Below are 11,045 nucleotides of genomic sequence, written 5' to 3'. Positions count from 1 at the left end.
GCGCCTGGGTGGCTTAGTCGGTTAAGCGTCCGACTTTCGCTTAGGTCATGATCTTGCGGTTCGCGGGTTCGAGCCCCGCGTCGGGCTCTGTGCTGACTGCCAGCTCAGAGCCTGGAGCCTGTTTCAGAGTCTGTGACTCCCTCTCTCTCTGACCCTCCCCTGCTCATGCTGTCTCTCTCTTAGAAATAAATAAAACATTTAAAAAAAAAAATCAGGAGCCGGATGCTTCACCGACCGGCCCCCCCCAGGAGCCCCTGCTCCCGTACTTTCAAATTGCCAAAAATTCTTTTCTGTTCTCCGACTGTTCCTTGTTACAGCCTCATACTCATCCCGTGAGTGCAAGAGCATTTTTTCATCCCTCTGAGGTTTTCAGTGGTAATTTTCATTCCAGTTTCTTTTATTTTTTTGTAACAGAAATTTTCTAAGTTGCGTAAAAGTAGAGAATACAGTGTAATGAATCCTTTTATTCTCTTCATTCAGCCTCAACAGTCACCCAATGTTTTGGTAATCTTGTTTCACCCACATCCCTACGTTGAAAAACATGTATCTAGAGATACGTATTGCACATGTTTATTACACATATTTAATAGATAAAGATTTTTTTTACAGCCGAAACAGTATAATGGTAATTTTGTTTTTCATGACTACTTCTTCTGCATAGATTTCTCCAAGTTTCTTTTCTTTGTATGTCTGCCTTGGTCTCTGATTTCCATTCAGATGGTTTCCTCTGATCACAGTCTGGTGATTCTTGGCCCTCTGCTCATCTTTTTTCGGTTTTTTTTTTTTGTCTACTTATTTATGTTTGAGGCGGGGAGGAGCAGAGAGAGGGAGGGAGGGAGAGAGAGAATCTTAAGCAGGCCCCCCGCTGTCAGCACAGAGTCTGATGCAGAGCTGGAACTCACAGACTGTGGGATCATGACCTGGGCTGAGGCTGGATGCTTAACCAACTGAGCCCCCCCAGGCCCCCCCTGCTCGTCTTTAAGAACAGGACACAAAAATACCGATTGGAAGCCCTGTGTAGACAGACAGGTGAGCTTGTTGAGTATGGTCTTCACTGTAGACTGACCTAGCTTGGCCATTTCCGTGGAGGGGGGGGTCCCTGGTGTCGTGTAAGTTTCAGGATGGTGTCTCTGGCTGGTCAGATCCCCAGGGGACACTGGCATACACCTAGCGTCCAGTCTGCTGAGACCCAAGCTGGGGAAGAGAGGGGGAAACTTCAAGATTCAGTAGTGAGCTCTCTTGAACCCTGTGTTTTGAGCAGAGCACCTCACCTCCTGGCTCTGCTGTGCCTTGCAGGTCCCTTAGCTGGGCTCTCTCCAGAGCGCCGCCCCCCGCCCCCCACAGTCTCCCCACAGGCAAGGGCTAAGCCTAACCTCGCCTCACGCAAGCCCATGGGGGCCTTCTGGGTCTTCACCCCTGCTTGCTGTTGTCCCACAGCCGGCCGCGGGGACCCTGTGACGGAAGCCCGCCTGCCTCCTGGCTTGTGCCCTCTGCCAGCCCCGCTCTGGTCTTCCCAGCTCTGCGAGGCTGGTTCCTGCCAGCCCGTCCCTCTTCATTGTCCACGTTTCACGGCCACTTTCTTCCCTCTTTGTCCTTGTGTTGTTTATTATCATTTGTGTTATTTCTTTTTAAAGTATTAAATCATTAATGTTTCCTGTTGTGTAATGTTGTTCTAGTGTTTTAGTAGAGTTTGGGGAGATAGCAGGGCTGAGTTCTTTTTTTTTGTTTGTTTTCCATTTTCCATCTTAAACCAGAAGTTATGGCTTTAAAAAAACAAACATGATTTTCACTGAGGACACTGGGTCAATTGGTGGGTATTTAGCTCTGTTGTGTTGTGTTGTGTTGTGTTGTGTTCAGTTGTGTTTTAAGACAATAGAAATTGTCATTGAATGGGAGCTGTTTCGTGGGGGAGTGAGGCTTAAGGTCACATAGAAGGTGCAGAAGTGGGGCCTAGCACAGAGCACCCAGGGGAAGAAGACCTTTGACGGCTCCTAATCTGAAAGGATTTTCCACCACAAATGCCACCGAAGCTAATTAGTGGCTTTGTTTTACAGATGGTGTCCTCAGATCGAAGCCCGCTCTCCTTCCTGCCCACGGAAGCTCAAAGCCAGGTGTCCCCGCCNCCCCCTTACCCCACCCCCCAGGAGCTCCCCCAGCCCCTCCAGCAGCAGCCTCGCACCCAGGAGCCACCCACTCAGCAGCCCCAGGTGGCCCCCTCCCTGCCTCCCTCCGGCTTCCAGCTCCTCACCGCCCAGGTGGGTCCTGAGCACTGGTCGGGAGGGAACTCCTAATTTGCCCCGAGCTCCAAGCTAAACGGTCCCTTCCTTATTCCAATAAGGGTTCACCTGTGACCAGCTTCTTCCCCGATGTGAGCTTTGACCAGCAGTCCATGAGGCCAGGCCCGGCCTTTCCTCAACAGGTAAGTGATGGCCCAGCCGGGCTCTTCCTCCGACCGGGAACCACACCATGTAGGCTGTTCAGGGTGTAGACTGAGCCATCTGGGCCATTTCCCTGGGGAGTCCCTGGCGTCATGGACTAGGTGCTCCACTGCCCTGGGTTCAGATGTGTTCAGGGGCCCGGGGGGCCTGGAATCTCCCCTAGCCCTCACATGCTGGAGCCGGCTGCCTTGTGTAGGTGCAGGCCTCTGCAGAACTGTCGGAGCAAGGGGTAGAAGATGTCTGAGAACAGTCTAGTCACACACTTGTAGCATGGCTCATGGCCGAAGGGACCACCGAGGCCCACTGATCTGTCCTGCTGGGGAGACTGAGACCAGGAGGGGCTCGGCCTGGAGAGTCTGGCCCAGGCGGGACCAGATGCCCTTCCCTAAGATCTTTTTTTCTCGTTTTTCTTTTTTTAAATTTAAGAAAAGATTTGTTTTTTGAAAGAGAGCATGAGTGGAGGAGGAACAGAGAGAAAGAGAGGGAGACAGAATCCCAAGCAGGCTTCATGCTGTCAGGGCAGAGCCCAATGAGGGGCTCGAACCCACGAGTTGTGAGATCATGACCTGAGCTGAAACCAAGAGTCAGAGGCCTAACTGACTGAGCCACCCAGGCGCCCCTCTTCTTCTTCTTTTTTTAAAATGTTTGTTTATTTTTGAGAGAGAGAGAGAGAGGGAAGGTGCTCACATGTGTGTGCAAGTGTGGGAAGAGGCAGAAAGAGAGAGGGAGAGAGAGAATCCCAAGCAGGCTCCATGCTGGCAGCACAGAGCCCGACATGGGGTTCAATCCCATGAACTATAAGATCATGACCTGAGCCGAAATCAAGAGTCAGACACCCAACCAACTGAGCCCCCCAAGTGCCCCCCCAATATATTTTTATTCAACCACTTCCTTTTGCTTTTTAGGTTCTCCCTAAGGATCACTTAAAATATCTCTAGATTTTATCATGTTTATTAAGCGTCGATTGGGCTCTAGGATGGATTAAGGAGAGAAGGCATTTGAGCATTTTACAGATCTTTTTTTAAAAAAAGATTTTTATGTTTTTGAATAGAGCGCGCGCCTGCGTGCAAGTAGGGGAGGGGCAGAAAAGGGAAGGGAGAATGCCAAGCAGGCTCCCTGCTGTCGTGCAGAGCCTGACGCAGGGCTCTATCTCAACAAACCCTGACATCACCATCTGAGCCCAAATCAGGAGTCCGATGCTTAACCAACATAGCCACCCAGGCGCCCCCTACAGGTCTTAATAATAACTACACAGTAAAACACACAACAGATGTTTCCCCGATTTGGCCACGAAGGCTCATGGCATAAACCAATAGTCCCTGCCTCCTCGTTTTCTGATTCTGAAGAAGCCAGTTTGGTTTAAATGAGTCAGAGAGTCTCCCTGAAAAATGATAGAAATGCCTACTTTTGAAAGATTGAAAAAACTGGTTTGGAATATTAATTTCTGGAAAGGCACCTGACACAGTCTCCAGGTCTAGCCATTCCTCGCGGAGCCTTTCTCATGGAGAGGCGCCTGCCTGAGGTTCCGTCCTCTGAGAAGGAAGGGGTATCACCTCCTCATTTTTCTAGAAACCAAAGTGGGAAAGAGTCCATGGGTCACATCACTTCCTTGGTTATAAATGGGACCTTGAAGGGCTCCTGCAGGCGGTGTGTCCAAAGGCCTTGGTGTGGTTGGGGGGGGGGGGGGGGGGGCGGGGGGGCCGGGGCGGCCTGGGAAGGGGCTGGAGCCTCCCAGCCCCGCACCCTCCCCCACAGCCCAGAGGGCCCTGCCTCCTGGCTCCTGCCTGCGGGAAGGGGACAGGCCAGCAACCCGCGGCCACAGTGCTGGTCCCAGGCCCTGGCTCTCCCGCTACCTCACGAAGGCTCCAGGTCCCNGAGCTGAGCTGCCACGGAGAGCGTGACTGTCCGTGGCTCATAATGCCTTCGTGGACCCGGCCCTTTGTGAATGGGGACGAGTTACCCACACTGCGGGCCTCGGGGACCCCCGCCTCCACCCCCGCACCTGCCTGCCTGCCTGAGAGGCATGTCCTGTGTAGGATCCTAGACAGGAGGAGCCCGAAGACCACTTTCCTGTCTGGTTTTGCTCTGGGAGCCCCTTGCATGACTCACTCCTTGGAGGCAGCGGTCTTTCCTTACAGTGTGACCTCGGACGCTTACAGGTGCCCCTGGAGGAGCAGGGTCCGCGAGAACCACAGGACGCGTTTCACTTGAGACCAAACCTGTATTCCAACTGCGGGAATTTCCCCAGCCCCATCCTGACAGGTGAGTGGGGGCCAGCCCTCAGCCTCTTGACCGTGTTCATTCTGCTGCGCCTTTCCACATACCCTCGTGAGATAGTGCACACGACATCAGGTGACGCCAAAAATTAAAGTCTCCAGGCAACACTGCCTTTCTGAAGTGCAGGTGCCCAGCCCCAGAGACCGCGAGCCAGTGGGGAAAGGGCCTGGTCCTCCAGGCCTTTTCCGAACTACTTAGTTTGAAGTGATGGGAACTGTTCAGAAGGAGGAAGCCTGCAAAAATGGGGGGGGGGGAGGTCATGGAACTGACGGAAAGTATGTAGTTTCCAGAGCCGCCCGGGTGCCGGGGAGTGGGGGGACGCAGGAGGTCAGTGTCACGGTGGGGAAGACGACAGGGATGGCCTTTGAGGGGTGTCGCCCGCTGTGCGTCCTCTTAACCCGCGCTGTCTCCCCCCTTGCTGCTCCCTCCAGAAGACTCAAGTGCCAGCCTGTTCAAAGACCTCAGCAGTGCGCTGGCGGGCACCCCCGAGGTCCGCCTGCACACGGACACTCCGTTTCCTCTGGAAGAAGAGCTCCAGATCGAACCCCTGAGCCTGGACGGACTCAACATGTTAAGTGACTCCAGCATGGGCCTGCTCGACCCCTCTGTTGAAGAGACGTTTCGGGCTGACCGACTGTGAACAGAACAGACCAGGACCAGGAGAATTTCTCTCTGAAGGAGCCGAGATAGGACGGCACAGAATGGAGCCAGCTACCCCCCTCCCCCCACCGGGCTTGCGTTATCTCGGGCTTCTGACACGGAAGGAGCCAGTTTTGTGACTTCTGGCTTTGCGTCTCCTACGCAGTGGCTTGTTCTAGACCAGAGAGCCGTGCACGGCCTCTCAGGCCTGCGGCGAGGGTTATGCTCTGCAGGCCTGCGCCCTGGGGCCTCCAACGACTCGGTCATGACCATGACCAGCACCTCTCCTTCTCTGCCCTCTAGTCGGTCCACATGTACAAGTAGAAAAGAACCCTGTGACTGGGGCGGCGGTCGCCTGGTGCTGTGCCCAGAACCACTGATGTCAGTTGACACTGAAGAACGGCCCGGAGCGGTGGCGGCTAGGGGCCAAGGGCCTTCAGGAGCTGGCTCAGCTGCGAGCGACGGCACCACAGCGCCGCGATGCCACCCCCGCCCTCGCCTTCCGGCCAAGCACCTGCCAGCTGGTGGCGGCCGGTCCCGGGACACGGCGGACGGCCATCATCTCGGAGATGCCTTAATTCCGATATGAAGAATTCTTCCCAGGATTTCAAGCACAGACCCGAGTTTCACAAACTGAATGCTCATTTGTCTTCTCCAAGTATGTAATCTCCTTTCTGCTGCTTCGGGACACCTTCTCCTGTGGACGAGGGGGGAAAGGGAGGACTATTTTATTCAGTCACTGAAAACAAACAAAAATCCCCTGGTAATGGACAAGCCCGAAAAGAGGAAGGTGCTTCCTCTTGACGGCTGAGGTGGAAAGCGAGGAGGGCGAGACATGCAATGTCTTCCAGACGAGCTCCAGACAGGCGCCGGCCTCTCCCTCTGCGAGAGGGAGCGGCTGGAGGTGAGAGCAGGGGGGATGGGGGGTGGGGGGGTTCTGTGTGCCGAGGGAGTGTGAACGTAGCCCCGCTAGGCCGTTAGCGCCCCGAGTGCGGGGACCGTGCCTTATTCATTATGAGACCCCTAGTTCCTAACAAGGGCCAGCACTCCGTAGGTGCTGCATAACTGCGCATTGAATGCACAAACGACCGAACGGAGGAATGAATGAATCTGCCTCGCCGCGAGGCAGTCTAATCTTCCGCGTGTCCCCCTTCCCTGCAAAACCTCAGAGCTTTAGCTTTTTTGGGAACACTTGTGCCTGTGCAGCGTGCACTTTAATATGCTTTTAACACTAGGTGACCAAATCCACGATGAGACCGGGCGCCCCAGTCTCCTCGAGGGTGTGCACCGCAGCAGGTGGGCAGAGCCTATCTCCTGAGCGCCACCGGAACTGGGGCTTCCCATGCACCGGGACCTCGGGGAGCCCGGCATCGTTAGTCGTTAGTACCTTAGCATAAAGTAGCGTTAGTGGGTTTCCACCACTGCTGGCCTCCTGACCCAGCCCCTGGCCACCCACCTGACGGGTGGGCTTGAAGAGCACCTCTGGGGACAGGCCTGGGCAATGGGGCAGAACGTGGGCATGGCAGGAGGGGCAGGGAGGGGAGATGAAAGACGCTGGAGCGTTTGCCGGGACAGCCACGGCCTTCCAGGAGACGCCCGCAGAGTCGATGAAGATCGCCCAACTGCTCCCACCCGCGGCAGCACGGCCGCCCCACGATGAGAGGCGTCTGAAATGGGATCCTGGGCTGTTAACCTCTGCAGACCTCATCCCGTTTCTGTTTCTAGAAGGATCGCCTCACCTGCTGTCTTTCAAATAACCCGATGGCACAGCTGCCTCTGTGGGGCCCGAGTCCCCTGCTTCACGTTAGCGCCGAATCCTGCCGTTGAATTAGGTAGTGCACCAGGGTCCCTGCCCGAGCTCCAGGCCCCCTTCCCAGTCAAATTGGGATCCCCAGGGTCTCAGGAGGTGGGTGACTCTTTGTGAAAGCATGAGCCCTTTCCCTGTGATGCTCCACAGTCCCCAGCGTGCCGGAGAAGCTGGCTCCATGCTGCCTGCCCTGTGCCACAGGCCCCCCGAAATCTGACCTGGCCTCTCAGACGGGGATTGGTGATCGGTACCCATGTTAGGAGTTTGGTTTTTAGATTTTGGGTTTTTTTTAGGTACCAGCATCACCCACTCTTGGCATAGTGCCTTACCTGTGGGGCTGGGGGCCCCAGCCCTCTGTCTGCATGGCAGTCCTGCCTTATAGCGGGGTGCCCGGGACCCCCTTGGTGCCAATCTGCCGTCCCTGGGGCACTCTCCCTGTGACTGGTGCAGACAGAGGCTCCCGGCAAAAGTGACTAGTCTGAGGAGCATAATGATGACAGTAAGGGTTAGCACTGAACTAAATTTGTCCTTCGGTCCACCAGCCCAGCCTTTTCCCGTGAAAAGGTTTTGGGCATTCTACAACTCACTTGCTTAGCGAGCATCAAGGACACCCACGGACAGGTGTTGCTCTGACCTTCCGCGCGTCAGCCCGCACTCATCGCTGCCTTTGCAACAAGCCAGGCGAGGCCCTCGGCATCTGAAGTGGCTGCGTACGTCAGAATGAACTATCTTCCAATATTTAGTCTCGTTACAGGAAACCGATGGCTGTACTCTTCTCATTTATTAGCAGTTAAACAGTGTAGAGCTAAAAACCTATCTGTGTTCCATTTTTTTTTCTTTCCATTACGGTTCTGGTTTCTAGGACACACGGTGTTAGGAGAAACAGTTTTTGATCACGGCAAGACCAACATGAATTCTCCTTTGTCCGATCTCACGTCTCCCAAGTCTACTGTATATTAGCCGAGCTGAAGCCTTGCGTGCCAGCCCTTCACACATTCGAAGACCTTTCCGGCTCCGCCTCCGGCTGGCTCTGCCATGCAGACGGTGCCGTTGCTTGGCAAAGGAGCCCTCACAGCAACTAATCAGACTTCCTGCCAGTGTCCTAACTCCCAGGTCCCTTGTTAAACAATATTTAAAGATTGGAATTTGTATAAAGTAGCTTCCAAGTTTTATAATACGTCGTTTTACATCTTTCGTAATTAAAAGCAGCACAATAAGGTTGTACCTGCGCTTGGTGTTTTCCTTCAGCGTCGGGCGACATGAACTTGGGGAAGGCGCTGTCTCCTGTGCAGCTCGGCCGGCCACCGGGCTCCCGGGTCCTTGGCTCGGCAGGCCCTGCACCGGCCCGCTTGTCAAGCACTCCTTACACACGCGCTGTTGCACCTGCGCCCGGGAGTGTGAGAATGAAGTCGGGCACGTGGTTCCTCCAAAGCCACGGGTACCATGGGCAGAGGGTGGCCTGGCAGCGCCCCTTCCAGACCGCTGCTCCGGCCCTCACCTGACACCCCTCCCCTTTGGAGGCTCAGGTCACTGGTGCTCCTTCCGCCAGCGCTCTGCTCTCGTGTCTGCCCGCCCCGCCCCCCCTCCAGCAGTTCCCTCCTCGCCAAGAGCTTTGGCTCTGTTCTCCGCCCAGCCCTGTCCACTCCATATTCCAGCAGGTTCCCAGGCCACTCCTCCCCCCCGACCCACCCATTCCCCCTACCCCGGCCATTGCCTCCTTCAGACCCATCTCCTCAGCCACGCCCAGGGCTGGTCACAAAGGTGACTGTTCTGAAGGCTTACTCAGAAATCCTGTTCCTGAGCCACCATGTCTCTGGTCCACACACGCCCTGTCCTTTGACCCCGCTGACAATTCTCTCCCTTGTCCCTTCTCTCAGCCTCCCCGGCCTCTCCTCCCTTCCCTGGCCAGTGGCCTCCATGACACAGTCACAAGCCGCCTCCTGCTCTGGCCCTCGGCCTTTCCCTGCTGGGAGCCCCACAGGAGAAGGCCAGCAACCCCACTCCCTCCCCTGAGNTTGGGGGGGGGGGGGGGACTCCCACCTCTCTCTCCAGAGGCCCAGACGCTCAGGCCCCTGGGGGCCGCTCCCTCAGCGTCCCACCCGCCGTCCATCCCTCCCCCTCGCCCAAACTACCCTAAATCTCTGTCCCTCCCGGCATGGCCCCCCCTACCTTTACGTAGTTCTCGCTTGCCGCATGGTGACTGATCCGTTCTTTCTGGGGCTGCCCCAGACCCCATCCCTCTCACGCCCTCCTTCCCCATCAGCCTGTACACGCGCTTGTGTCCTCACTGCTCTCCCTTCCATTCATACCCTTCTCTTCCCACCCACGGCCCCGGCGGCAAAGCCCTCGGCCCAGCACCCCGTCCCGGCCCCTCTCGCCTGTCCAGTCCCTCTCCTCCTGACCTTTGAGCCCTGTGGCCACTCGCTTCCCCCCTAAACCAGCTCTTTGGTTCCAGCGAACCCCCTTCTTGTTCCCTCGGGTCACATGTCCGTTTCCTCCGTGCACCCTCTTCCTTGGCCATCTTATCTTCCTCGGATCAGCGGTCCCCAGGCCACCTGTCCAGGCCTCCGAGCAGATGACCCCCACACGCAGCCCCACACCCCCCACCTGTTCGCTCAGTTCGCCTGCACCCCCCCATGCCCCAGCTGCCCTCACCCTTCGTGGGTGTGTGTGCACCAGCGAGCACCCCTCATCTGCCTTGGACGGCCGCCTTCCCTGCGGGACTCCGGACTCCAGGTCGGGGCCACACCTGCGCACGGAAGCCCACGTCTCCATGCCTGGCACGTAGCGGGTGCTCAGGAAATGTTCTCAAACTCCCGTAGGCTCCCTCCAAGACCACAGCCTGCACCCTGACACTAAAGCTGGTTGCGGGCCTTCCTGCGCACCCCTCTCCCTTCCCCTCTCAGACCCAGCCTGAGCCCCGGGGCCGTCTCAGCCCCCATTCTCTCCTCAGCCTCTCAGCCAGGCTGCCTCCTCATCTCCAGCCCTGGAAGACGGCCTCTACCTGCCCTCAGAAATCAACAGAGTAACGAATTTTCCTTTTTATCTGGGTGCCTCAGCATTCCTATCTATAAAATGGGACAATAAGCACCCGCCCCCCACTGAATAGCACCGTAGAGGGTAAGATGAACTCACACAAAGGACCTAGAATTGTGCCCAGCACCTGACAAACATTGAATAAATGTCGATTTTTATAAGTATTATTTGTTGTGTGAATATGCTATCCTTTCAAAGGCAGGAGGCACAAACCGTTAGTAGCACTGAACTTGTATAACGTTTGCTTTCAAATATGAAATCCTAGCACAGAGAGGAATGGTTTAACTCGCTCTTATTTACGTCTTAATGGCCTGATGAATGCTGTGCCCTTGGCAAGTATGGAAATTAGGATAAGGGGCCATGTCCCAGTGTGGACGCTAGATGGAGCTGAGACCATAAGAGTGGCTGCTAGGACCCAGAAACAGCTGGATTGAGCCACTTAACCCTCTTAAATTTAGCCTCTGGACCGGGTGGGCGCCACGCTGGTTCCAACCGGACCCTCTGATGGCAGCGTGCACCGAGAAGTGTGTCCAGTGCCCACTCAACGGCCGACGCCAGACACTGCCCGCCACGTGTCCCTCGCGGCCACCTGAACGTAAGGCTGGGCAGGGGTGACTTCCTGGGTTTGCAGAGGCGCCGGCAGTCCCCCGGCTCGAGGTGGAGCACACGCTCCGCACCCCCAGGCTGGGCGCCTCCCACTGGCCGCAGCAGCGGCTCCTGACGCTCGATTGTGCAAGCGGAGCTCCGGAAACCGCTCGCCTCGCCCTCCCGCGGTGACCTCGAAGCTGGGGGCCGGCCCCGCTCCACCCGGCCACCAATGAGACAACTTGCGAGCCCTCACCGCAGCT

The 11,045-nt window shown here is 56.2% G+C and overlaps 1 protein-coding gene across 1 annotated transcript in view; it reads left to right on the top strand.

Moving 5' to 3' along the window:
- Positions 1 to 8,385, top strand: part of CRTC3 (CREB regulated transcription coactivator 3) — a 92,296-nt gene extending 83,911 nt beyond the window's left edge. The window contains exons 12-15 of the mRNA XM_077774267.1: positions 2,055 to 2,255; positions 2,339 to 2,419; positions 4,598 to 4,700; positions 5,147 to 8,385. Of these exons, the coding sequence (XP_077630393.1) occupies positions 2,055 to 2,255; positions 2,339 to 2,419; positions 4,598 to 4,700; positions 5,147 to 5,355 (594 nt within the window). The 3' untranslated portion in view covers positions 5,356 to 8,385. The remainder of the gene's footprint in view (positions 1 to 2,054; positions 2,256 to 2,338; positions 2,420 to 4,597; positions 4,701 to 5,146) is intronic.
- The last annotated feature ends 2,660 nt before the right edge of the window (positions 8,386 to 11,045 follow it).

Source organism: Crocuta crocuta, unplaced genomic scaffold, assembly GCF_008692635.1.
Source record: "Crocuta crocuta isolate KB4526 unplaced genomic scaffold, BGI_CrCroc_1.0 scaffold7, whole genome shotgun sequence".
In the NCBI taxonomy this organism is placed as follows: Eukaryota; Metazoa; Chordata; class Mammalia; order Carnivora; family Hyaenidae; genus Crocuta; species Crocuta crocuta.
The sequence above is the reverse complement of the archived record's forward strand: the minus strand, read 5'-3'. Positions and strand labels throughout refer to the sequence as shown.